Source organism: Mustela putorius, unplaced genomic scaffold, assembly GCF_011764305.1.
Source record: "Mustela putorius furo isolate JIRA1106 unplaced genomic scaffold, ASM1176430v1.1 tig00000129_pilon_pilon_pilon, whole genome shotgun sequence".
Classification (NCBI taxonomy): Eukaryota; Metazoa; Chordata; class Mammalia; order Carnivora; family Mustelidae; genus Mustela; species Mustela putorius.
The window spans coordinates 10,098,060-10,124,480 of NW_025421290.1; the positions used below are offsets into that span (position 1 = coordinate 10,098,060).

Below are 26,421 nucleotides of genomic sequence, written 5' to 3' on the forward strand. Positions count from 1 at the left end.
TTGGCTATAAGTGGAATTACTCAGAAAAACAGGTATCAAATATGTTTTGTGTATTCTTTTTATGTGTTTGTAATAACGGAAGGTTCCTAATCCAGTTACTGTTTTCAGGCAGTCTGCTGAACTAAATAAACTACGCCAGGATTATGCTAGGTTGGTTAATGAGCTAACGGAGAAAACAGGAAAGCTACAGCAAGAGGAGGTCCAAAAGAAGAATGCTGAGCAAGCAGTTACTCAGCTGAAGGTGATCTAGTCCCACCCCTTTTGTTATCATTTCATAAATAATGTAGGTATTCAATTCAGGGACCTAAATGTGTATGTAGGTTTGAGAAATGCAGTTTGAGGTTTAAAGGAACCTGTAATTTAAGTACTCTGCCTGTGTAGACGCATGTGTAGTAACAAGAGAATTGAATATGGGCTTGAGACTGAAGTTAAAGACTGAAGAAATGAAAAATTAAATTTGCTGATTGACATAATTTCTTTGGGTGGTTAGGGTTCACATGTGAGGCAAAAATCAAGTAGTTAAAATTACCTTTAATTTATCATCCATAACTTGGATTTTTCAGTAAGTTCTTTAGAGCATATTTTTCTTCCAGTATTGGAATAGATGATTTTCTTTTGCATAAGACCAAGAACTGCTTTAGTAGCTTTCACTTGAGCCATAGTATTAAAAAAAAAAAGTCACAGATTTTTTTTAGATACCAGAAGGATACTTGGTACCATTAGAAGCTCATGTTGAGAAGTCATGCATGGGGTTGCTTAGTCTACAGAGGAATAGATTTGTTTCTTTTGTACCTTATAGCATATGCATATTGAGTAGAGTTCTAAATAGAATTGTCCTTTCTTCCTTTTACTGGGGAGAGGATTTATTGAACACATACTTTAATTTGTGTAAGTATATTAGATTCCTACCTAGGTCATTGGTAGAATCATACCTTAATATCCGTTTCAGAGTGGTAGGGGTTAAAAGAACTTTGAGAATAAATGAAGGTGGAAGTTTGTTTTCTTGGCATTTTCATGGCTCCCTCTGGGAGATTAATATAATTATCCTTTCTTTTATGCAAAATTTATCTTGCTGGTCTGTTTACTGCTGGCACTTAGAAATAGGGCAGTTCTATATGGATATGGATAAGGAGATAAATGATAGTAAAGACTATAGTCATCATTGAAGTGTGCTGGACCTCAAAATTTGAATTTTAGGTACCTACTGGGATTTAGCAGTAAAGATACTATTCTGTCTTTTGAAAGCCTATCAGCTGAAGAAAATAAAAATGGAAAACAGATCTTAACTAAATAGATCAGATAAATACATAGTAGTAGCTATAATGATCTACCTGCACAAATACTTGGTTTTTGTAGCTTGGAGGGTAGAATGACTATGGCTGATATCTTTGTATGTTTTAAGTCTGGACATATCTGCCTGTTTTATTAATGTGGGAGACTGATGGAATAAGCAGTTTTATGACAAGAGTAAAGAGGAGGATGCTTTTTTTTTTAAATTTGAAATCCTGTGATTATGCTGACTTACTCTTTTTCCAGGTTCAACTACAAGAAGCTGAGAGAAGGTGGGAAGAAGTCCAAAGCTATATTAGGAAGAGAACAGCAGAGCATGAGGCAGCACAGCAAGGTAAGGGAGAGGTATTCATGTAAATTTGGTATATAATCCTGGGTTAAATTTGCTCCCCTCTTGGTATTATGCTAAATGAAATAAGTCAATCAGAGAAAGACAATTATATGATCCCTCTGATAAGAGGAATTTGAGAGGCAGGGCAGGGGGTTGGGGGAGTAGGGAGGGAAAAAATGAAACAAGATGGGACCAGGAGGGAGACAAACCATAAGAGACTCTTAATCTCAGGAAACAAACTGAGGGCTGCTGGGGAAGAGGAGGATGGGAGGGATGGGATGGCTGAGTGATGGACATTGGAGAGGGTATGTGCTATGGTGAGTGCTGTGAATTGTGTAAGCCTGATGATTCACAGACCTGAACCCCTGGGGCAAATAATACATTATATGTTAGTTAAAAGAAAAATTTGCTCCCCTCTGTATATATGAAGAAAGTGTGATTTGACATTTTTTGTTTAGGCCATTGAAAGTAGCTTTTGCACTTTCAGATTACTTTATTTTTTTAAGAGTTGTTGGAGTTCCTAAAATAAATTCTCTACTAGCTTTATCCTGAAGCATTAAATTGCAAAGAAAATTATAGTTTATAATGGAGTAATAGGAATCTAGTTGTGTGTGTTTCCTTTCTGTAGTTATTCCCTTTGGTTCCTTGATTACCTCTTTATTTTTTGTTTGTAAAGGAGGACTGACTCACTTTCTGTATTGTGAAGAGAAAGAGCATTACCATTTCAAATAGCTGACTTAAAACAGTCTACTTAAATGCTGACTTTCATTACTTACTCTTAATTTGATGAATCCATCTGGGGGATAATGGAGCTTGTATTATGTGTATTATTTGTCACCGTTACTCCTTTTCTCCTGTAAGAGTCAGTGTAGTAAAATACAGTTCGAAACAGTAGGATAGATCATACAGTTTTGGGTTTTTAGACCTTCGGTTTCCTCTGATTCTCCATGCCTGCCATCCCTCCATTCCCATATTTCCCTTTGGTTCAATATTTTAATATACCCAACATACTTAAAGGCTTTTTTCTTTATATATGAAGTTTATGTCAATGTTCAGATACATTAGCTTATTTTTTAAATTTACATTTTACATTTCATCAATGAAGCACGTATGAATGTTGATAAAAGAATTGATCTGTAAACTGAATATATTTCTCTATAAACTATGTAACTGTAAACCGTAAAACCTCACTCTGACCAGAAGCAATCATTTTTGCTTCTAGTATTGTCTATCATATTTGTAAATACATGTATTATTTGTACATTTACTGCTTTCCCTTAATAGGCATCTGTTGATTTTTATTACAGGAAATGAGGTCTTAACTCCCACACCATTCCTCCCACCTTCCCCTCATTCTGCCAGCATGGTTACGCATACTTCTTGATCATGTCAGTATTCATTGTTGACATCATTATTACAGTGTAGCTTAGTCCTGAGCCAAGATAAATATATTTTTTTTTTTTAAAGATTTTATTTATTTATTTGACAGAGAGAGATCACAAGTAGACAGAGAGGCAGGCAGAGAGAGAGAGAGGAGGAAGCAGGCTCCCTGCTGAGCAGAGAGCCCGATGCGGGACTCGATCCCAGGACCCTGAGATCATGACCTGAGCCGAAGGCAGCGGCTTAACCCACTGAGCCACCCAGGCGCCCGAGCCAAGATAAATATTAAAACTGCAATTCTTCCCATGAATGATGTTTTCTTTCCTAGAGCTAATTACTGCTTTATGTTTTTAACTTGTTTGATTTTTATTTTATGATTTAAAATTTTACCTATGGTTAAACTATTACCCTCTCTCCTCTGCCTGTCTCTCAACATATGAGGTAGTGGAGAATCTTTTCAGATTTTCCTGGGGATATCCCTCTGGAGTCCTCTGTCTTCCTGTTTCAGGACTTGTTTTCTAGGTTGGCTCCATAGCTGTCTTCCTGAGACTACCTGGATTCTGGATAGATACTATGTTACTGCCATCTTTCTTGCTTTCCTTCTTCATTTAATTGCATATCTTTGAGTCCCATGAGAGCATGCCTCTAAGTACATTTGTTAAGGTTTTGCATATCTGAAAACGTTTTTATTTTTTCTGTCTTCATGCTTGATTTGTAGTTTGGATGGAGAGTTCTAGGTTATTGATAATTTTCCCCACAGAAGTTTGAAGGCATTAATTCAGTGTTCTGACTTTCACTATTGCTGGTAAAGAAATATGCTCTTCTGAGTTCCAATCCTGGATATGACCAGTATGTTTAATTATAAGTCCTTTTTTGAGTTCTGTTTCATTCTGTTATTGGTGTTTTGTTATGACAGGAACATCTTTTAAAATATACACACACTTGCATTTTCTTTTTTTCTCTGTATTTGCTTCTCTTCCGTGGTGGTTGTGGTGGTGGACTTGTTGTTTGTTTTGTGGGGCTAAGAGGTAGCTCTCATGATACCTAGTACCTCCATTTCCTGAGACTTCCCAGATTTTTCAGACACCTTCCCCTTCCATGTTAGTGATCATCTATCTCCCCATTCATTTTATCTTAATTTCTGGATTTGGAGTTAATTCATTTCTGATTTCATCAAAGATAGTTTGTGTTTGTTTCTCATTTTTTGTTGTTGTTGTTTTGGGGTCATTGCTAATAAGAGAAGCAGAAAAAAGTACAACAGAAAAGTTGTATTTCATTCTACACCAGAACATTTGTCAGCCCTCAACAACTTTCTCTCTTTTCCAGGTAGGATAGTATGGGGAATTTATAAGAAATTCATTAGATAACTTACTAAATTGTCTTTGGGGATATAAAGAATGCTTTCAAGAAATGATACAACACTTTTAAGCATCCATGTACCATTAACTTAACACATTTTTGAGAATGTATTGTGCACCAAGCCTTGGGCACTGCTCTGGATATAGAGAAAAGGTAATTCTGATCTCAGAAAGTGTACTTTGTAGGCGAGGAGAGGAATTAGTACAGTGTGGCAGGTTCTGTGATAAAGGTAAACCTGGACTACTCAGAGGAGCCATGTGCAGGCGGGGGAAAAGAGGAGAGATTCAAGGAGTTTTCTTCTAGAGGAGATAATGCCTGTGCTAAAGATGAATAGTAATAACCATGCAAAGGAAGAGAACTTTGTAAAATGCTGTTTGGTTACAGATTTACAGAGCAAATTTGTGGCCAAAGAAAATGAAGTACAGAGTCTGCATAGTAAGCTCACAGACACCTTGGTATCAAAGCAACAGTTGGAGCAGAGACTAATGCAGTTAATGGAATCGGAGCAAAAAAGGGTGACCAAAGAAGAGTCTTTACAAATGCAAGTTCAGGTATCTAATTCTCTTTTTGAGAAAATCTGTGTCTCTGTAGAAGAGAGAAGACCATCTACTTTATCCTAATTGTGGAGTGGTGATGAATAATTATAACTTAATCTTTGAGCAGTTGTTGCAATATGGTGTGTTTGAATATGTGCTTAAAGATGTCCTCACTCAGTCTTAAATTGTGTTAGATTAGGAACAACACAACCTATTCTTAATTTACCTTCTATATCAACTCTCAAAATATAGTGCCTAGTCATTGTTGTTAAAATTATGGCTTTTGGAATCTGAGAATGGCTTTTTAAAGATAAACGTAAGTTTGTACCTCATTTAATTCATGTATATTGGTATATTTGTTAATAGCATACTTCCTCCCCCCTCTTCTTTTTGGTCGTTATTTATGTAAGGATATTTTGGAGCAGAACGAGGCTTTGAAAGCTCAAATTCAACAATTCCATTCCCAGATAGCTGCCCAGGTAAATGTGCTTTCATATTGTTTGTTGTTACTAATATATATTATAATAATGATAACATATTATTACCAATATATAATATAAATACATATAATTTAATAATGATATAATAGAATATAATTCTTAGCCATTAAATTAATTGTCTGAATGCCTGTTGAGTGCTAGGCACTGGATGGTAGTTGGGAAACTAGTCTGTGAATCAACACTGATAGTCCTGAGAGCCCAACATTGTGATAATTATATATATAGTGTTGCGGGAAAATACCAAGAAAGAAGTCCAAATCCAACTAATGGAGAGTTTTTACCATAGGAGGAAGAAACGTTCATAATCTTGACTCAAACAGAAGAAATTGCCCAAATGGTGTTTAGAATAGTGGTTTATGTATTAAAAATGCTTACTAAATACTCACTGGCCATAAGGGAAAACTTTATATACCCTCAGGTGGTAGCAGTATGTTAATAATATAATACAGTATGTTAATACATAATCTCAGATTATGTGTGCAAAAAGATCACTTTAAAACTTCTGTTTAGCAAGTGGGGACACCTTCCGGAGTTTTGCAAGTTGTATTGTTAGACCTGTTATACTTTGGCAACATTGTTTTTTAACATAGATGTAGTCTAAAGTGTATATATCTATAATACAATATTAAAAAAGAAAAACTTCTAAGTACTTATTTCTGTAACATGTACTGTTCATTTCAATTCCTCAACTTCAAAATTCTAAAAATTGTAGAAAAAGTACTAGTTTTTTCTACCTTAAAAAGTAATTTTAACATTAAAAACTTGTTCTTGAATTTCAGGCAATTTCAGACCCCAAAATTTTGAGATTGCACATATTTGTTTCTAGTTGTTTTCTTTGTAGAGACTGTAATAAAAAATGAACTAAGAATTTTTTACTATAGAGGAGGATGTTTGTACATATGTGAATGTACATGTATATATAAATTACCAATTCAAAGTGGATTGAAGTCTTAAGTTATTAGCTGTGAGGTAGCTCTAGAAAATTTATCAGGAATTAAATAGAGAATGCTATAAGTATGTATTTGAAAAAGAGGAGCATGGTTATTACTAAATTACTAAATTAAGGTAACTTAATTGTTACCTTAATCATGAACTGTATCATTTCTTTATTGGAAGTTGTTATTAAGATAAAGATGAAACATGGCCTTTGTAGGTGTTTTTCTTGTATATTGTTACTTGTCAGTTATATAATTTCCAGGTCTGGCAATTTGTTTCATTTTAACTGCTTTATGCAGTATAATTCCCTGATACTGGTTGTTGGTGATCAAGTTGCTTTCAGAATAATAGCTATTTATTGAACACTCATCATGGGCCAGATACTGCCTTAACAACTTGATATACATTAATTTCTTTAATTTTTAAAGCTGTTTGATTATTGTACAACTTTTAGACTTAAATGCTTTTATGTTGATACTGTTTTTCTTTCTTAGACCTCTGCTTCAGTCCTAGCAGAAGAGTTACATAAAGTGTAAGTCTGCCTTTCTACACTTCTCTTATAATTGGTTAGTCACCACTAAATGATACCTGTTCCATCAAAACATGATTTGCTTTATATTCTGACTTATTCAGAAAATACTCCTACCTAGATCTGGAGCAACTTTTGCTCTCCCCCTTACCTCAGTGAGTTGAGTTCCTAAACATTGCACGAACACATTTGTGTTTTTATGTCTTCATCGTAAAAAGAGTTGGGGAACCTTTTTTTTATGTGGGGTTTAGCAGTGAAAGAGAATTGTGATTTGAGATTAATGGAAGTAAATTAGTTTTTGTGCCTCATAAGTAGTTATTACCTACACTGTATTTTAACTATATGGAGATACCCAAAACAAGGTTCTGTTTTTAGTGTATTGTTTAATTTACATAGACATGGCTCACTTGAGTTCAGAAGATCTAAAATCTGGCTTTGGCATTACCAGGTTTGTGAGCTTGAACAAAATACTTCTTTTACCTCAAGTTTTAGAACAGGGGTATGTATTTTAGGAAGTTGTAGAATGTATATGATAGATAGTGCTAAACTGAAAGGAGCTACAGAAATGGAGGGTACAGATGCATGAGAAACTACTTAACTAAGCGTGAGCATATTTAAGGCTTTTAATCTTTTGATTTGTGACTTGACTTCGAAATGTTTATTGAATATAAAAATGTACTTCCTGTTAAAGGATTGCTGAAAAGGATAAGCAGATAAAACAGACTGAAGATTCTTTAGCAAATGAACATGATCACTTAACAAGTAAAGAGGAGGAACTTAAGGTACAGTAATTCTGATAAATGGCAAGTTATTTTGTAAGCATTGAATTATTCTGATAGGGTAATCAGTATGACCATCTATGAAAAATGAAAAATACTCTAAAGTCATTTAAAATGTGTGTCTCTTAATTAAGCTACAAAATCCTCGTTAGCCTTCCAGAAAAGAAGTTCAGAGGATTTTCTCATATGATGCAATTCACAATAATTTGGGAAGTTTGCTAAATAACAGGAATTGATGATTTCCTTTTCCTATTTAAGAAATTGTGATTTGAGGCCTTCACTTTGAGACCTTTACTTAGGTAGAAGAGATGCTTTACAAGCATATTTACATATTTTTCTTTCTTATTCTAGGACATACAGAATATGAATTTCTTATTAAAAGCTGAAGTGCAAAAGTTACAGGCCCTGGCAAATGAACAGGTAGATTTTTTATAGCTGTTGAGTGTTTACGTCAGAATTTGACCTTGTCTATACTTACTTCCATTGGAATTGCAAGCCCTAATTTCATTCATATACATAGTAAATATAATGGTTATTTGTGTTTGGTTACATGGCATATTGTTGAAAGCCTCTTCTATTTGACCATGACTGTCACAACCCACCTAGATAGTACTATTTTCATGTTGAAACTCATGTTTGATCAAATGAATTGATCACTTTTCGGATCTCCAAAGAATCCACTAAAACATTGTTAATGTGCTGATTTGTTTTAGCCTTCTGCTATTTAATCAAAAAGGATAGTTTCATTTGGATAAAATTTGATGAGTGAGAAGTACAAAATACTGGACAGCAAAAAGTATTGCAAAAATACGTAGATACTGCTTTAACATTTACTTCAAATATATGGAAATGCAGCTTTTCAGTACATAAAAATAAGGGTTTTGGGTGTTTCCTAAGAAATGATTTAATTCTCATTCCATTCCAAACACAGGCTGCTGCTGCACATGAACTGGAGAAGATGCAAAAAAGGTGATTAGAGTGTTGCTGTACATGGAGCCATTCATACATTTATGTTCAAGTATAGTTGCATAAATTATTGCTACTCATAACTGATAGTTGTGCACATGATTTATGTAAACCTTAGTGTGAATTATTGATTTTTTTTTCTCATAGTATTCATGTTAAGGATGATCAAATAAGATTGCTTGAAGAACAGCTACAGTGTGAAATTTCAAACAAAATGGAAGAATTTAAGGTGTGTGATTAAGCTTGTCAGCTGAGCTTAGAACAACCTACTAAAATTTTCAGTTGAAACGAGTCTAATTGTACTAGTTTTTATATGAAATCAGCCTGAAGCAATGTTTCTGTAGTTTATTTGGGGATTATACGACAATGAATGTTACACTTTTTGCCTGGATTATCTGTTCTTATAATAGACTTTTGAAATTTGTTTTGCCTCAGTCTTTGCTCTACTGTGGTTTTCATTTGGTAGTGTGTGATAGTTTTAATTGCCTCCATTGTCAGTGCAGTGCTAGTTTCTGGTCATGGCCTCTCAGCTTGAGTTGAGCGCATTCGTACTGCTGGGGTACATCTCTTCATGTGTGTGAGATTTGCATTCTTCTTCTTCTTCCTCTTTTTTTTTTTTTTTTTTTTTTGCTTTAATTTAATAGGAATCCTGTAAATATTCACTTAGGAAAGCAGGATTTCCCAGAATCCATTGGCATAGACTGTTTCAGTTCTTTGAAATACACATGATACAATTCTAAGCACAGTGTTAACACTGTTCTGTTTTGGAATAAACACATGACTGAAGTGGAAGGCTTAGTTGAAACTAGTTTTAGAGATCATTATACAGATTGTTTATACTAGTCCTGTATTTTTATATTTTGGAAGTACATTCATTGAAAATGAAAAATGGAAACCACATGAAATTTGCATTGTAGGTCAGTATATAATTCACCTGTCACTTTAAGTATATCTGAAGGGTTAATATGGGTTTGAATGGTGGGGGGGTTGGTTTTTTTTTTTTTAACCTATTCAAATGATTGCTTTATCTTTTCTTAATAGAACAGGATATTGAGGTTTTTTTTTCCCCTTCAGATTCTAAATGACCAAAACAAAGCATTACAGTTAGAAGTTCAGAAGCTACAGACTCTTGTTTCTGAACAGGTAAGGCTTTAATGAATTATAAGGCCGAAATATCTAATATTAACAAGATCTGATTCTTCTTAAATAATATCCAGCTCATTTTTGAGGAGTTTTGCTGAATTATGGGTATATCTTTCCATTGCATTTCAGTTCATCTTGTGCTTATCAAGTGTCTAAAAAAATTTTTTTCTTCCTTGAGGGGAAGCTAATGCTAACTCCCTGTTATAAGCACTTAAAAAAAGTGCCATAGAATACAAAAAAAAGTATTTTACATTTGGTTCTCAGGATAAAATTCTTTACACTTTTGGAGCCTTTTTTTTTTTTTTTTTTTTTTTTTTTTTTTTTTTTTTTTTTTTTTTTTTTTTTTTTTTTTTTTTAAACAAACAAGTTCTGTGGAGACAACAGGCCTGAATTACATTCCAGCTCCTTACTTTTTTTTTTTTTTTTTTTTTTTTTTTTTTTTTTTTTTTTTTTTTTTTTTTTTATTTGACAGAGAGAGGCAGAGTAGGCAGAGAACACAAGGCAGTAGGCAGAGAGGCAGGCAGAGAGAGAGAGAGAGAGGAGGAAGCAGGCTCCCTGCTGAGCAGAGAGCCCGATGCGGGACTCGATCCCAGGACCCTGAGATCATGACCTGAGCCGAAGGCAGCGGCTTAACCACTGAGCCACCCAGGCGCCCTGGAGCCTTTTTTCTAAGGCAACATGGTTTCTAAAAAGAAAGTGGGTTTGAAACCTGCTACCAGCACTTAAAAGTGGAGTGATGTTGATCAAATTGCTTAACCTTTTTGAGACCTTTTATTCCAAGTCTTTTACACTGAGATTTTATTTATATCATAAGCTTGTTAGATTTAAATGGGGACCTTTATGTATAGTACTTCGCCTAGTGGTTGGCATTAAGCAGGCATTTTAAACCTCAGTTCCTTTCCGTTAGAATATTTATTTTTTCATCTCCTCTCTACCCTCTGCTGTCATCAGACTCTTCTGTATTTATAGCAACCTATCAAAACTGTAGCAGCCTTAGTATACATGGCTCCATAAACTGGAGCTCCAGGCAATGTCCATTCTATGGCTGTTCCTAAGAGTTGCCTTTGGACTTTTCTCCTACAGAACTCTTCAAATTCCAGGGTTTAAAAATACTCTAGAAACTCTTGGTATTAGATGACACATTAAAATAGCTTTGAATGTTTCTCTAATAGTGTTAAACGTGGGGACTTGTATTAGAAGCTGAAATGTAAGTTGCAGATGGTAACACTTCCTTTCAAAGATACATGCTTTCATTTTTTATTTTAAAATTCACATTGTGGAGGTATTAAATTGGTATAAGTAGCTCTTTTTCAGGTGAGCCACATGCTATGGAAGTATTTGTTAATATCTGTTCACTTTTCAAGAAATAATCTTATTCTCTTCCTCTTAAATATGATAATGCCTTGCATAATGTTTATTATTTTGTATATACTTTACCCTTGCAAACAAAAGGCAGTAGAGGAGGTAATGCTAAACTGATGATATTTAGTGCAGTGCGGGGACATGACTTCATGCCACTGTAATCCTAAAATAATATTTAAGTCTTACTGTTAAATCTTATTTCCCTTTGTTGTCATATAGCTTATAAGAGATTCATTTCATCAGTTGTAAGAATTGTCCCCCCTCACTTTAGCATCTCTGAAGTCTGGATGTATCTTAGAATCTCTGGTTAGCTGGCAGCATTTAAAATTTTAGTAGCTACATAAAATACCAGTAGGAAATGTAACATTAATGACTTGGATGAGGTAAAATGTGATTGATAATTTTTGATTTGTGTTACCTCTTGCCCAGAAAAGCAGAATGTTAAGTTGTGAGTTGGTTATAGAGATTCTGAAAAACTTATTTCAGTGTATAAGCTTTTAAATACTTCCTAAAATTAACTTCATGGAAGGGAAAACAAATGCCTAGAAATGTATGACTCTGTTGTGGGATTTCAGTATTAATGGTGCTGGTAACTCTTACATTTAAATAGAAAACGGGAATCTTTACAAATCTTTTAACTTTTAGAATCTTTTAATCCTCTAGTTCTGCCTCATTAGACAGGAACAAAACCAATAGCTTTAAATTTTTCTTTTTCTTAAAGAGAATATGATGATGATTTAAGAATTGCCATTCTAATATCTTACATAAAATTCCCCAGTGTATGTGTGGAAGTTAATATTAAAAAAGAAAATCCTCAGGACGCTTGGGTTGTTCAGTGGGTTAAAGCTTCTGCCTTTGGCTCAGGTCATGATGTCAGGGTCCTGTGATCAAGCCCCACGTTGCATCTGGCTTTCTGCTTAGCAGGGAGCCTGCTTCCTCCTCTCTCTCTGCCTATCTCTCTGCCTACTTGTGATCTCTGTCTGTGAAATAAATAAATAAAATCTTTAAAAAAATCCTCTAATTTCTACCTTAACCAAATCAGCTTTCTGATACTCCTAAGATTTCCATGTACCTGTAGATATTCTATTAGAATAACAGCTTTTTGCATGAGATAGGTTTTAATGAATGAAGAATAGTTTTAGGAAGTTTAATGAAGAGTCCACAGAACAAAATTTTATAGCTACATTTTTAAAAGAATTTGATAAGGAAAACTTACTTTGTGGTACTAATTTAAGATTTGACATTTGGTAATTCTTAGAACTTTTCTTCTTAAAGCTCTCTCTTAAAAATAGTTTAGAAAGCATGTTAACTACAATGGTGTGTTTTGGTTGTAGTTGTGACTTAGCTTTCTCATCTTGGCATACCAAAGAACCATCTCTTTGGCTTCTTTTCTAGTCATTTTTATTGCTATCACTAGTGAAAGAAGAGATAAAGATTAGTGTAATCTTAATTTCTTTGATTTCCACCTTTCTTTAACCCCTTCCTATCCAGCAGTCAGAATTCTAAGTGACAGTTGAGAGATGAACAGTTTAGTTATATATATTAAAAAAAAAAATTCCGTCTTTTTGCTCCATGGATTTTTATCTGGGAGGAAAAGATTGAGCTTATTGAAACAGAAACCAGTGATGGTGCCAAGTTGTTGTTTCTTCAGGTGTAGGAGACAGAAAGACAACAAATACCAGGTAAGGTAACCTGTTTATACACTAAAGAGGGCAAGGCTCCATGCTGATATAAGCCTATATGATAACCCTAATGAAGCAAATAAATCAGTTACTTACTAGGATCTCATTTATTCAAAATAAAACTTCTGGGGAAGCAAGGTTCTGACTTATCTTTTTTTTTTTTTTTTTTTTTTAAAGCATAGGGACAGCATATTTATTCTTATTCTAGGAGATTTTTATTAGTGAAAACTATAGGGGTAGGAAATCTTTTCCTCTTTGCCCTGTTGCCTGTTTATGTTTTATTGCAGAAGAATTTATTATTGTATTAAATGTAGTTTGGGAAATTGTCTAGGGAGAACGAAATTGGATTGGGTTAGGCCGGTAATGTTTAAAGTAAAAAGGTTGGATGGATGCTAAGCTGGTCACTTTTCTGCAATTGAATATTTGGTAAGCTGATGACTGAGAGTACATGGTACATGTTAAAGTGTACCTCTGTTAAAGGAAATTAATTTCATTCAGGTTTATGAATTGAGTATGTGCTAGACACTATGCTCCATGCTGAGGCTACAGAGATGAATGAGACTTGGTTCTTACCCTCAGGAATATGGCTTTTAGTGTGGAGAATGATGTGTAACACAGAAAAGTATGATGAATAAAATTCTTTAACTGTGGTACAGGGTTGGAGGAAGAGATAATGAATTCTATCTGACGGACACTAAGGGTAAAGAGGCATCACAGAGAAGGCTTGATTTGGAAAAATAGCCATCAGTTTGCCCAACAGCTAAGGGGAAATCCAGCTGAGGGAATAAAGTGTTAATACTTACCTGGCAGGGGAGATACTATGGTCATAAAGGTGTTTTTCCCAGGGCAAGGCTTATCCATTGCACTCCGGATGTGCTGACTCCTGCGATTTCCCCAAATGTGGGAAACTCGACTGCATAATTTGTGGTTGTGGGGGACTGTGTGTGTGCTTTCCCTTGTTTAAAAAAAAAAAAAAAAAAAAAAAAAAAGTCATGGGTCATGGCAGTGTGTGGCCAAACTGGTGTATTCATAGTTTATTGGCATGTTGTAGAAGTGCAAAGGATACAGTGTAAGGAGTAGAGAAAGGCTGGCTATAGCCCAATTATGAAGGACTTTGTATGCTGTGTATGGACCATGAACTTGAGCTAGCATGTTGGTAAATCCCTGAAAGATAATTGCAAGGATGAATAAATGTTCTATCTAGCATTTTAGATCACTCTGGTAACAATGAGGTATTTGAATTTATGTGGGGGAGAAGTATGTAGGATTAAAGGTATAATGCAGTAAGTGATTAAGGTGCAGATAACTTGGACTTAATAGTGTTGTCTTTTTTTAAAATTGAGATATAATTGACATATAACATTAGTTTCAGAAGGACTAATGATTTATGTGTTGATAATGTGAAATGAGCACAGCAGAAGTCCAGTTAATAGTTAACATTCATCACCATACGGTTACAAATTTTTTGTTTAATCCTTTTTTTTTTTTTAAAAGACTACACGTGTGTGAGCGCGCTCTGGCTGGGTGGGAGTTGGGGGAAGGGAGGTGGTAGGGAGGGAGAGAGGGCGAGCGCCAAGCAGGGTCCACACCCAGCATGAAGCTGGGATGCGTGTCCTGATCTCATGCCCGAGATCATGATCTGATCTGAAATCAGGAGTCCAGTGCTTAACTGACTGAGCCTCCCAAATGCTCCTGTTAAACCTTACATGAGATGGCCATCAGCAAAAATAAAGATGGACAAAAACCCATCTTGATGAAAAATTTGTAAACTTATTGCATGATTTATATTTGTAGTTTATAAACCTGACTTACTATACTTTTGACAACTCCAGTCTCCTTTCTGGTAATAGGGAAATTTTTCCCATTGGGAAGTTTTTCCTGTACCCCTCACAAAATACTCCTTGTAAGCAACAGGCAGAGAGAAGTATAGTGTGGTATTGTGATATTTGAGATGGATGAAGACAAGGGCCTAACCTAAGGCATTGAAGAAAAGGAGGTTAATTTTAGAATTATGTAAGAAGTGGAGTCTCAGGACTTGGATTTGGCAATGGAAAAATTAATAGTATTTGTGAAAAGGGTTATAATAGAATTGGGGGAAAAGAAGGAAACTAGAAAATTAGAAAAGTACAGATAAGGAATGGGATGGGCAGAAAAAATGTTCAAAGAAAACACCCCAAGTCTGTTTTGGTAGGCTACTTAGCTGCCTGAAGGCTTAGGAATGCTAACGGGGAAGCCTCTCTTCTGGACACAAAATAAATTATAGCAGTGGGAACTTTTTGTGTTTCTGGAGAGATGCTGGAAGGGAAGTAGTTAAAAGTGGGGGTCAGTTTACATATCCTGTTTTAATGCTTTACAGGGAGAATATATTCATGTGTTGCTCCTGCAACTTATAATCAGTTTTAAAACATTGTATATATTTGTCTAGGTGGTGGTCACATAATATCTACATGTTAAAAATTAATTGATTTGTATATGGGATTTTTGCACTTGCCCATATAAACGTTATACTTTAGTTTTTAATGTCAAAAATCAATTTATTAGAAGAAAGAACAAAGCCTCCTTTCTTGGTCTTCAAGGCTTTAGAGCCTTGGATTTTTTATATTCAAAGAACAGAATTGATACAGAATTAAGGCAGATTCTCTTCTTTATTCTTAAGATTTTCTTTTATGGCAATTAAAAATTATTCAGAAGGTACTGAATAATTAATTAATAATTAATAATTTACTGGCTCATACTTCATCCTTTTCTGTGTCTTTTGTGTAGCTGCTTCTCTTTTGTCTTGAGTTTTCTAAATTAAATAACACTTTAATTATTAGCCGTCTTCAAGTATGGCTCACCTTCCTAAATTTTGGTTCTAATTAAAACTAAACAATTTTCATAGAATCATATTTTTAAATTAGTTTTACATCATGTAAACCTAGTAAAATTAAACATTTTTCTTTTTTGGGGTGATTTTTATTTTAGCCTAATAAAGATGTTGTGGAACAAATGGAAAAATGGTAAGTTTTAGTTTTTCTTTTTATATTTTAATGACTAATTTCTACCAAATTTGAGATAACAGAATTATTAACTATATTAATCTAGATTTTTAAAGTGCTCTTTGTACTTCATAATGGAAGTATGGTGGCATGCTGTTGGTGGCATGCTGTTGATTGGTTTGATTTGGGATTACAGTAGGTTTGTGGTGTTTGGTGTGGGAATGATTTTATTTAGGCCATTATGTATTACTTGACACATTTTACTTATTGGTTAAGAAGTACTTTTAGACCATGATCAGAGATCTCAGAAACCTTTCTAGAAATTAAGTTTATAAAAAATGAGAGACACAGGAGTTGATATAAAATATTTAGCAGTGATAGTATTTACCTTGAAAAATGGTTAATATATTTTAAATTTATGATTTCAGTATTCAAGAAAAGGATGAGAAGTTGAAGACTGTAGAAGAGTTACTTGAAACTGGACTTATTCAAGTGGCCACAAAAGAGGAGGAACTGAATGTAAAACATTTTGTACATTTGTTTTCCTTGTGAGTTTGTCTGTGAACATGAAGGGGATTACTGTAAATTAAGATTTTTTCCATAACCTTTAAAACTTAATATTAGTTATCCACATTTAATGAGTATATTACTTTTTTCTGTTAAACTTAACAGTTTATTAGGAATACAAAAATGCATAGTTGATTATAGCATTCACTGTCTTAATGAAATACTTTTTTTTTCGGTTTGTAATTAATGCTTCCCCACCTCCACCATGCCCAGATGAAAACTAACAGATTTCATAAGTTCATGAAATAGTATTGGAGGCCAGGGAAAGGAGAGACTCCTGTTCTGTTCTGTGATTATCATTAGTTCTAACTAACGTGATAAGGACAGGGTTGCTGGAAGAAATGTTAAAGATGTATTTGAGTTTAGGGGGAGAAATGACTTAAGTATACCACTTAAGTGGTATACTATGTGCTCTTGAGGTTGTGGAAACATAGGTAGAAATATTTGTGGGAATAAATGAATTAAAAATTCATTTGAGTATCTCCAGAAGTTACAGAATTGTAGACATGTGTGACAAAGAGACTTCTGGGTCTTCCAGAGAGGGAAAGAAGCAGCTAAAGAAAAATGAGAAATGAGGATATTTTGAAGATAGCTAATTTTTTAGAAAGTTAAGAGTGTGTTGTGCTTCTTTATCTTTGAAAAAGGCAATAAGAACAGAAAATTCATCTCTGACGAAAGAAGTTCAAGACTTAAAGGCTAAGCAAAATGATCAGGTAACGTATTCAGTAGATCCTGCAACTGTTCTCTTTTTAAACAGTGCACAAACCTGTTCTTTTCAAATAGAGCAAGTCTGTTGTTTATTCCTCCTTTCATCAGTGTGGAATTTGTCAGTCATAGTTTTAATCTGTGAATGATTAGTGACTTGATTAACAGTACTAGAAGCTGCAATTTTTTGAATGCTGACTATATACCAGACACTGGGTAGCATACTCTAGATAGGATGTCATTGCTGCTTACTGCAGTTATAAAAGTTCTGAGTGTACAAATGTGGAGAAAGACTCTAAATAATAGTAGAAGGAGCTATCTGGAATTAGGCAATTTCCTAGTTCTGTTTTCTTCTTATCTGGTTAGAATTATTCATTAATTGTAACATTGTATCTGTTGATTTTTCTTTTAGCCTACACTTTCCATAAGTAGCCTTAAAGCTACTTACTTTCAGAGTGCTTTTCATTTTCATAATTAGAACATTAAAAAAAACCTAGAAAGAATTCCTGGGTTTATTGTTCTCATTTAGATTTTGGTATAATAGAAAATTTAAGGATAATATACTCTCTGTTTCTGAATTCATTAATATTTTGAGCAAATTGCTAAGTAGGATACTTTCCTATTTCCAGGTTTCTTTTGCATCTCTAGTTGAAGAACTTAAGAAAGTGTAAGTGGTGATATTTTTAAACTGGTCTTTCTCTTTTGGTCCATTTTCTTAGTGCTCATAGATCTTGTTTTGTGCAATTTAGATAGCTGTATGTTAGTTTAACCTTCACTCTAGAATTTTTCACTGCTGGATTAAGGGAATTTCGTTGTACTTTTCTAGTGCAGTGTGATTGCTAAAACATTTCGTAATTCCAATTATTTTCTTGTGGCATCGAATTGTTAATTTTCTGCTTCTGCAGTAAGAATTGAACTACTAAAAAAAAAAACAACAACAACAAAACAGGATATACTGGATATAGAGAGCATTTATCTTCTTCTTGACCTCTGTAAAGTTTGATGCCATGATTGTGTATACATTCTGCCACTGCTTTCAGAACTCTGGAAGCCAATATTGTTGAGAGAAACTTGATTCTTCCCGGTGTTTTTCAGGGTATAAGTCATATCATTCTCTATGCACTTTTGAAGTATTGTGTGTATCTCCTTCTGTGTATCAGCTTTAGCCATCTGGTATTTACTGATTAATTCTCATTTAGGAATACTTCCCTGCCATCTCTTTCTTAGACAGGGTGGACAGAGGCAGAGAATCTTAAGCAGGCTCCACACTTAGTACTGAGCCCGATGCTGGGCTTGATCTCAGTACCCTGAGATCATTACCTGAGCCAAAATCGAGAGTCATATGCTTAACTGACTGAGCGACGTAGGCGCCCCTCATTTAAGAAGACTTTTAAGTATCTTTTTCCCTTCTTATGTGCAAGCTACTTTGCTATTTTATTTAAAATGGGAAGAGTAAATTTGGATGACCCCTGTTGGTGCTATTTGTTTATGTCTTGATTTCTATTAAAGTTTAATACTGCATTTCTTCATCTAAGGATTCATGAAAAGGATGGAAAGATCAAGTCTGTGGAAGAGCTTCTGGAAGCAGAAGTTCTCAAAGTTGCTAATAAGGAGAAAACTATTCAGGTATTGGGAGAGAGTAAACTGTGTGCTGGGTTTTTTTCTTCCTTTTTTTTTCCCCTTGTTTATCAGCTTTAGTGAATATCATTTAATTTCATGTGTTTGTCTGACATTGCATTTTATGTCAATTTCTGTGTTTCCATTGTCCAATTTTGTCTGTTTTGTCATTGTCAAGGATTTGAAACAGGAAATAGAGGCTCTAAAAGAAGAAATAGGAAATATCCAGCTTGAAAAGGCTCAACAGGTAAAAATCCCGGAGCCATAGCATGACAGATTTGTTAGTGTATGTGTTTATGAGCTGTTTGGTTTTTTTCTTGTTACTCAGAAAAAAACTTTTAGTAGTGTGCTGTAAGTATTTTGGGTTATGTGCATTTTTTAAAAATGTATTTTATTTATTTATGCCTGATTTGAGAAAGTGTTCTTGATATTTTATTCAATATATTTTTTAACTTTTAAAAATTGTTTTCTGTACTAATGTTTCATTTTAGTTTGCCAAGTTAAACAGAAAACAGTTTGGTAAATCTTTTTTTAACCTTTTTTTTTAATTGCATGGATTAAAATGTTTTGTTATAGAATATGTATTGCTTAACTTTTGCCTATAGAACAAAAGACATTGAGGGTATTTCAGAGGTAGCCAGAGATTACTGGACATAGATGGGGTTTGGTGAGTTTAATCTGATAAGGCTTCATTGAAAAAGTAAGATTGCATAAAAGTGAGGATTCATCCATTCATCCCACAGAGTTATTCAACAATATTTCCTGAGTTCCTTCTTCTTGTGAAAGCACTGTGTTAATGATTTAAGATCATGTGTTGAGAGAAACAGGGTATGATGAAAAGATCACAGTTCTCTGATATAGATTGAAAGGTTAGGAAAATCTCTTGAGGAACTGACACCTAAGCCAAAATCTGAAGGAACTTGTGAGAAGACAGTGGGAGGTAAAAGTTGGTGTTGAATAACTGTATGATTTAAAAAAAAAAAAAAAAAAAAAAAAAGGACAGTGTTGAGTACTGTTGAGAGGATGACATGGAAAACTGGAAAGAAGAGCTCTGATACAGTAGAGAGGTATATGTACAGTTACTACTCTAATTCTCACAACTTTAGATTTACCACATTATTTAGACTTATTATTCCAATTTTTATTTTGTTACTCTTCCTGTCTTTGGAATCAAAAGAAGTCAAAATCCAAACACATCTCATTTTGGCATGAATAATTCAGCTAGGATCTTTGTAATTTGAAGTGTACACATTTTAAAGTTTATCATAAAGCATAAGGTCATTTGAATGGATTATAAATAGCCTTTTTTCTACTTTTTCTTTTTCTCTTTCAGTTATCTATTACTTCTCAAATTCAGGAGCTTCAGAACTTGTAAGTACCATTTCTTTCATTGCCCTTTAATATCTTTTTCCACAGGTTAAATATAAGTATGTATAATTCAATACACTATAGTTATAATGAAAATCAGAGCTGCTTTTTATTTAATTTCATGTAGTATTTTTAGGAATATGAAATTATATCTCAAAATGTTATCATAGTTTTATGTTTTCATTAGGATTTAACTTAAGCTTTTTGATGGAAATGGGGGTAGAGTGGAAAGTCTTATTTTTCATCATCTATAATCTGAATATGACCTTGGACTGAGATATTGCTCTTTGCCCATTTTAATAGCCACTGTGAAACTGACTATGTATTTCATAGCCAAACCAGTGGTAATACGCTGATTTCCTGGTATTGGTTTAAAGAAGATGATATGGAGTGAGAGTAGAGCTACCCTGATTTATTCAGTATCTGGATCTGCAGTGATAGATGGAAGTTTTTTCTTTAATAATCCTATATTTACTTTCTTAAGATTTTATTTGAGAAAGAGCATACAGAGAAAGAGAAGAAGACACAAGATGAGCAGGGGGAGGGGCAGAGGAAGAGAGAGAAGCAGACACCTCACGGAGCAGGAAGCCTGATATGAGGCTTAATCCCAGGATTCTAGGATCATGACCTGAGCTGAAGGCAGACTCTTATTTGACTGAGCCACCCAGGCACTCCAATCATCTTATACTTCTTAATTTATTATCTGCAAAATCTTGTATGGTTTTTTACTTAAAATATTTAGTTTATTTTATGTCTGTTTACAATCCAAAATCTACTTCTCTAGTCGTCAATAATTTTGGTTTGTATGGTTCTGCAATATTTTCACTGATAGTTCTTATTAACTTATTTTCAGATTACAAGGAAAAGAAGAACAGATGAATACCATGAAGACTGTTTTAGAAGAGAAGGAGAAAGACCTAGCCAGTCGAGGAAGATGGTTACAGGTAAGAAGTTAAAAACAAAAGTAAACACCTTTTTTATACTTGACTGTCAGTTCAATTCATACCAATTCTTTTTCAGGATCTTCAAGAAGAAAATGAATCTTTAAAAGCTCATGTTCAGGAGGTAGCACAATGTAACTTGAAAGAGGTATAGTATAAATAGATTACCAGCACATTACATAAAAAGTGAGGAGTCTGTTTTATATTATGTTAGAAAATAAAGAAGTTAGTATACTCTCTTAGTTTACTTGGCATAAAAATTACTGTACTGTAGTTGTGGTGTTGTTGATAAAATAAGTTAAATTTTATCTTTTTCAAGTCTTTCTGCCTGATTTGTTGGCCTAAGCCTAACAGCATTTCCCATCCTTACTTATGGAGATTGACTCTTAAACTTACCTAAGTATCCATGTTTAATTGGTATATTAATCTGTAATCCTTAAAGAAATGGATATACAAAATCCAGTTAAAGTTCATTCTATCTTTGTAGATAGCCTAATTTTAACATAAAATTATGTCTTTATTTTTATGTTTCTATTTTATTGGTGCTTTATATATAGTACATATACTTTATAGTTTGTAATACCTGATCTTCTTGATGTTAGAATTAAAAATGTGAATCTCTTCCTTAGGCATGTTCTGCATCACGATTTGAAGAACTTGAGACTGTGTAAGTATAATTTTATACAGCATTTCAAAGAGGAAGTTCTCATTATTTTGCAGAATGTACTTGAATACCATGAGTTTCTTCTCAGTCATTTCTTGTTAAATTAGGAATTAAAGTCCAGAGGCATATAAGCTAATAAGTCTCTTTTGGTGTAATAAAAGAGAGTGCTTTCAGATACATGGGGTAATAAAAGAGAGTGCTTTCAGATACATGGGGATATTATCCTTTCCAAGCCCTTCAAACCCATGAACCAAAAAGATAATCTTAGTTATATCAAACCCATCAACCAGAAGATAATCTTAGTTATAACCTTGATGAAGATTATTTAATCTCTAAGAAATAACTTGCTTATTGAGAAGAATGGTTATCTGTTTTCATACCAGTTACTGTGCTAAAGAATAAAAATATTGAGTCTGATCAGCACAGAAGGTACTACTAGTCTTAATAGATGTTCATCCTAGAAAATTTTTGTATTAAAATGTCTGTTCTCTTAATTTTAGCTAACTAAATCAGTTCACAGTGGTGAGAGGGATATCTGGACTTCATCTTTTTTGGCATACTATAGAATTACTTTTAAGATATTTTTGCTTTGCTGTGATGCCATCAATCTTTTTGGATGTTTAAGAAGTGGCCCTTTGAAACTGTGTCTTTAAAAGTAAGATATTGAAGATATTAGGTCATTGTCTTTATGAGGACAAAGGAGATGTCTCTATTCTTGACACTAAAATTCTCATTTGTACAGCTAATTGTTTATCATAGGGGCATTGTATGGTTATCAAGGTACTTGTTTCATTTGCTAATAGAAAGCTTAGAGACACATTTCTGACCTATTTGTAGTAGGTATATAAATCATTAAAATATGTGCTTTTTTAAATTTTTATTTTTATTTACTTATTATTTTAAGATTTTATTTATTTGACAGAGATCGCAAGTAGGCAGAGAGGCAGGTAGAGAGAGAGGAAGGGAAGCAGGCTCCCTGCTGAGCGGACAGCCCGATGCGGGACTCGATCCTAGAATCCTGGGATCATGACCTGAGCCGAAGGCAGAGGTTTTAACCCACTGAGCCACCCAGGCGCCCCATTTTATTTATTTATTTTTTAAAGCGTTTACGTATTTATTTGACAGACAGAGACTACAAGTAGGCAGAGAGGCAGACAGAGAGAAAGAGAGAAGCAGGCTCCCTGCCGAGCAGAGAGCCCAATGCAGGGCTCGATCTCAGAACCCTGGGACCATGACCTGAGCTGAAGGCAGAAGCTTTAACCCACTGAGCCACCCAGGTGCCCCAAAGTATGTGATTTTAGGTCTATTTCTGCATTAGTTTTCTTTTTTAAAAAAAATTAATAGGAGCCCTTTGGTAGCGCAGTTGGTTAAGTGTCTGCCTTCAGCTCAGGTCATGATCTCCATCCTCTGGTCCTGGGATGGAGTCCTGTGGCAAGCTCCCTGCTAAGCAGGGAGTTGGCTTGAACCTCCCCGTCTGCTCCTTCCCCATGCTTGTGTGTTCTTTGTCTCCAATAAAGAAATAAAATCTTTGAAAAAATAAAAAAATAGAATTAGGTTTGTGGGGGGAGCAATTGTAGGATTACAGAAAATTGAGAAAAAAGTACAGTTTCTATTTTCCCCCCACCTCCACCCTGTTTCTCTTGTTAAATCTTGTGTTAGTGTGTAGGTGTGTTACAATTGATGAACTAGTGTGGAAATACCATTAGGGTTCTTCTGTCTTCTGTGGGTTTTGAGGAATGTATAATGACATGTATCCATCATTATAGTATCGTACAAAATAGTTGCACTGTCCTAAAAATCTCCTGGCTCTACCTGTTCATCCCTTCCTTCCTCCAAATACCACCCCCAACCACCCCCAATCTCTAGCTACCACTGCTCTCCATAATTACTGTCTCCATAATTTTGAGTTTTCCAGAATGTGATATAGTTGAAATCCTACGGAATATAGGTTTTCAGAATGGCTTGTTTCACCTAACAATATGTATTTAAGTTTTTCTGGGGTTCCCCCCAACTTTTTAATCCTATTCTACATGTGTTCTCCTTTGCCATTTTTCATGTAGACCTAGAAACATTTTGAAGTTCTTTCTACATTAAGGTGGGATAAAAATAACTTTCAGTTCAGCAAATATTTGAAAGCCGGTTTTGTGCCCTTTGGCACAGGAATCCTGAAATGGCTAAGATGGGTTCTTGCCCTGAGGAAATAGATAAACAGATCAATTTAATAGCGCTAGGTGTTACTGAGGCTTTTGCTTAGGTTGACAAGGGCAATTGGGATTCACATGAGCTAGATAGAGTAAGACTTAAATCTATGTTGGATAAGGGAGAACCAGATTAAATTATATGTAGCATAGCTTTACAAAGGCTTGGCCATATTTTAAGTTCCAGTATCAACTAATAATGGGTTTTTAAAAAAATTTTTTTTGGTTTAGATTTTCTGCATTGATAAAACCATGCTTGCTTAAGAAATGTTAACTATGAAATAAACTGTAACAGTTTTATGATGTACTTTGAGTTGAGTGATTCTGCAATGTTTTTTAAAACAAATTTATAAATTGGTGTAATCTGGAGAGAAGATCTGTTAGACCTTGTTTCTGCTTTTATTCCTTATGGGTGGTATTGAAGTCTGGTTGTCCTTTTTTATCTGTATAACTAAATATAAGGTCTTTATAAAAATTCTAGGTTGAAAGAAAAGGAAAATGAAATGAAGAGAATAGAAACTGTACTAAAAGAGAGGGAGAATGATCTTTCTAGCAAAACAAAGCTGTTACAGGTGAATATATTAGTTAAAACTAATTATTGTGTGAATTATTGTCTTTGCATATTTTAAACAATTTTAACTACCACAAAAGAAAATAGGATAGAGAGATTCTTTCCTCCCAGCCAGGTACTGGGTCTCATTCTTCAGAAAACTAGCACTTATTTGTATATCCTTTGAGAAAGTGTCCATTCATAAAATATGTGTGTACTTGTTTTAAACACGTGTATTCAACTATACACAAGTTTGTATTTGGCTTTTCTCCCTCTATTATTAATGTTTTTGAGATCTTTCCATGTAAGCACATTTCTGTCTTCAAGTTTTAATGGTTTTGTGGTATTCTGTTGTATCATCTGCTGTCATTTATATAACCAGTCTTGGTTTATGGATGCCTAGATTACAGCATATGGTTGCCTTCCTATTACAAGAGTGAACATCCTTGTGTGTGCCTTGTCAGTACTTTTGCTAGTATATCTGTATTTAAAATTCCAGGAAACAAAATTTTGGGCCAAAGGTTATGTAGTTTCTTTTTGAAAAGAGGTAGTTAAAATTGAAAATCCTTATCTCCTCATCCCCATGTTGTTATATTGAAAGTATTGAAAGAACATTAATTTGAAATGAAAGCAAATTTTGGATGGCTGTATTGTTTCCAACCACTCTTGCTTACATTTCTTGCTCCAAGTGTTCTGTTGCGTTCTCTTTCTCCGCTAAGTGGATTCATTTTAAATATTGTTAGATAGTGCTAAATCACCCTCCAAAAGTTTTTTTTTTTTTTTTTGCATCTATTTGCATCTGTTGCATCTACTGAAACAGGGGGCCATTTCCTTTTCATTCTCTCCCAACACTGACAAAGATGAAAACATTTGATATTATGCTTGAAAGATGGTTGGATTGTTGTAATTTGCATTTGATTGTGAGAGAAGTACTTGATTTTTCTATTAATTGGCCTTTAATTTTTCCCATATTTTTTTCTGGGTTGACTTTTCCTCACCAAATTAAAACCTTTTTTTTTTTCCATAATAAGAGAAATTAACCTTTTGTCACCTAAGAAGTGACTTGTTTTCTTAAATTTTTAAAAAAATTTCTTTTGTGTTTTTCTTCCTACTTTTGGAAGTTAAAACTTTTATATACTCAAATATAAGTAATTTCCTGAGAAGTTTTGAAATGAAAAGTATCTCTTACTCTATGATTATAAAAATATTTTCACGTTTCGATATGTTTATAATTTGCTTTTTTGTTTGATGTCTTACTCGTGTAATTTATTTGAGTAAGTTCTGAGAACAGTGTTTTAGCTTTGGGGGAAAAAAAGATTAACCACATTATTAAAGAATCCATTACTGCTTTCCTGGAGTAGTTCTGCTTTCCAGGGGACAATGTCTGGAGACATTTTTGGTTGTCATAGCAGGTGGAGAGGTGCTAGTGCATATAGAGGATGGAGGCCATAGATACTGCTGAACATGCCAGAGTATACAGGATGGTCCTGTTAACAGAGAAACATCCAGCCCAAAATGTCACTTAGAACTTGACCTACTGATCCAAAATGTCACCCTATATACCTTAGAGGTATTTGGATCTGTTTCTGGATCCTGAACTCTTCCATTGAGACATACTCTCAGATTGTTACTGAGTAATTTATTCTAATTTTATACTGTGTTTTAATATAGGGCTTATTTTTAAATGATCACTTAAAAAAACTATTTTAGAATTACCCTGGCTTATATGATATGTTTCAAAAATTTATATGGAAAATAATTTCTGTGCAGGTATTCATGTTTAATTTTTGTTTCAATAGGAAGTACAGGAAGAAAACAAATTGTTTAAGTCTGAAATCGAGCAGTTTAAGCAACTGAACTACCAACAGGTAGGTACTATTAGGTAGCTTGCCCTTCAGTTATGTGGTAAGAAGTTATATAACTCATAACTGTCTATAAGTATTCTTAACTATTTTGCCTTTTTATGGAGACTAAAGTATCTTGTTTTATTTATAAGTATTTAGAAGATGTCCTTAAAAAGAGTAATTTACTATGCCATAT

The 26,421-nt window shown here is 34.1% G+C and overlaps 1 protein-coding gene and 1 non-coding gene across 6 annotated transcripts in view; both read left to right on the forward strand.

Annotated features, from left to right (window-relative positions):
- Positions 1–26,421, forward strand: part of KTN1 (kinectin 1) — a 102,297-nt gene that overhangs the window by 47,514 nt on the left and 28,362 nt on the right. For all 5 annotated transcript variants that reach the window (XM_045069784.1, XM_004738832.3, XM_045069781.1 and 2 more), the window contains exons 9-30: positions 109–241; positions 1,537–1,624; positions 4,745–4,911; positions 5,307–5,375; positions 6,827–6,864; positions 7,553–7,643; positions 7,992–8,060; positions 8,572–8,609; positions 8,754–8,835; positions 9,681–9,749; positions 15,758–15,792; positions 16,200–16,290; positions 16,983–17,051; positions 17,673–17,710; positions 18,579–18,669; positions 18,839–18,907; positions 19,994–20,031; positions 20,882–20,972; positions 21,049–21,117; positions 21,599–21,636; positions 24,313–24,403; positions 26,181–26,249. In XM_045069784.1, the coding sequence (XP_044925719.1) occupies positions 109–241; positions 1,537–1,624; positions 4,745–4,911; positions 5,307–5,375; positions 6,827–6,864; positions 7,553–7,643; positions 7,992–8,060; positions 8,572–8,609; positions 8,754–8,835; positions 9,681–9,749; positions 15,758–15,792; positions 16,200–16,290; positions 16,983–17,051; positions 17,673–17,710; positions 18,579–18,669; positions 18,839–18,907; positions 19,994–20,031; positions 20,882–20,972; positions 21,049–21,117; positions 21,599–21,636; positions 24,313–24,403; positions 26,181–26,249 (1,633 nt within the window). The remainder of the gene's footprint in view (positions 1–108; positions 242–1,536; positions 1,625–4,744; positions 4,912–5,306; positions 5,376–6,826; positions 6,865–7,552; positions 7,644–7,991; positions 8,061–8,571; positions 8,610–8,753; positions 8,836–9,680; positions 9,750–15,757; positions 15,793–16,199; positions 16,291–16,982; positions 17,052–17,672; positions 17,711–18,578; positions 18,670–18,838; positions 18,908–19,993; positions 20,032–20,881; positions 20,973–21,048; positions 21,118–21,598; positions 21,637–24,312; positions 24,404–26,180; positions 26,250–26,421) is intronic.
- LOC123390594 lies at positions 13,589–13,752 on the forward strand. Its single transcript, XR_006605141.1, has one exon. It is a non-coding gene; the product is annotated as a U1 spliceosomal RNA (small nuclear RNA).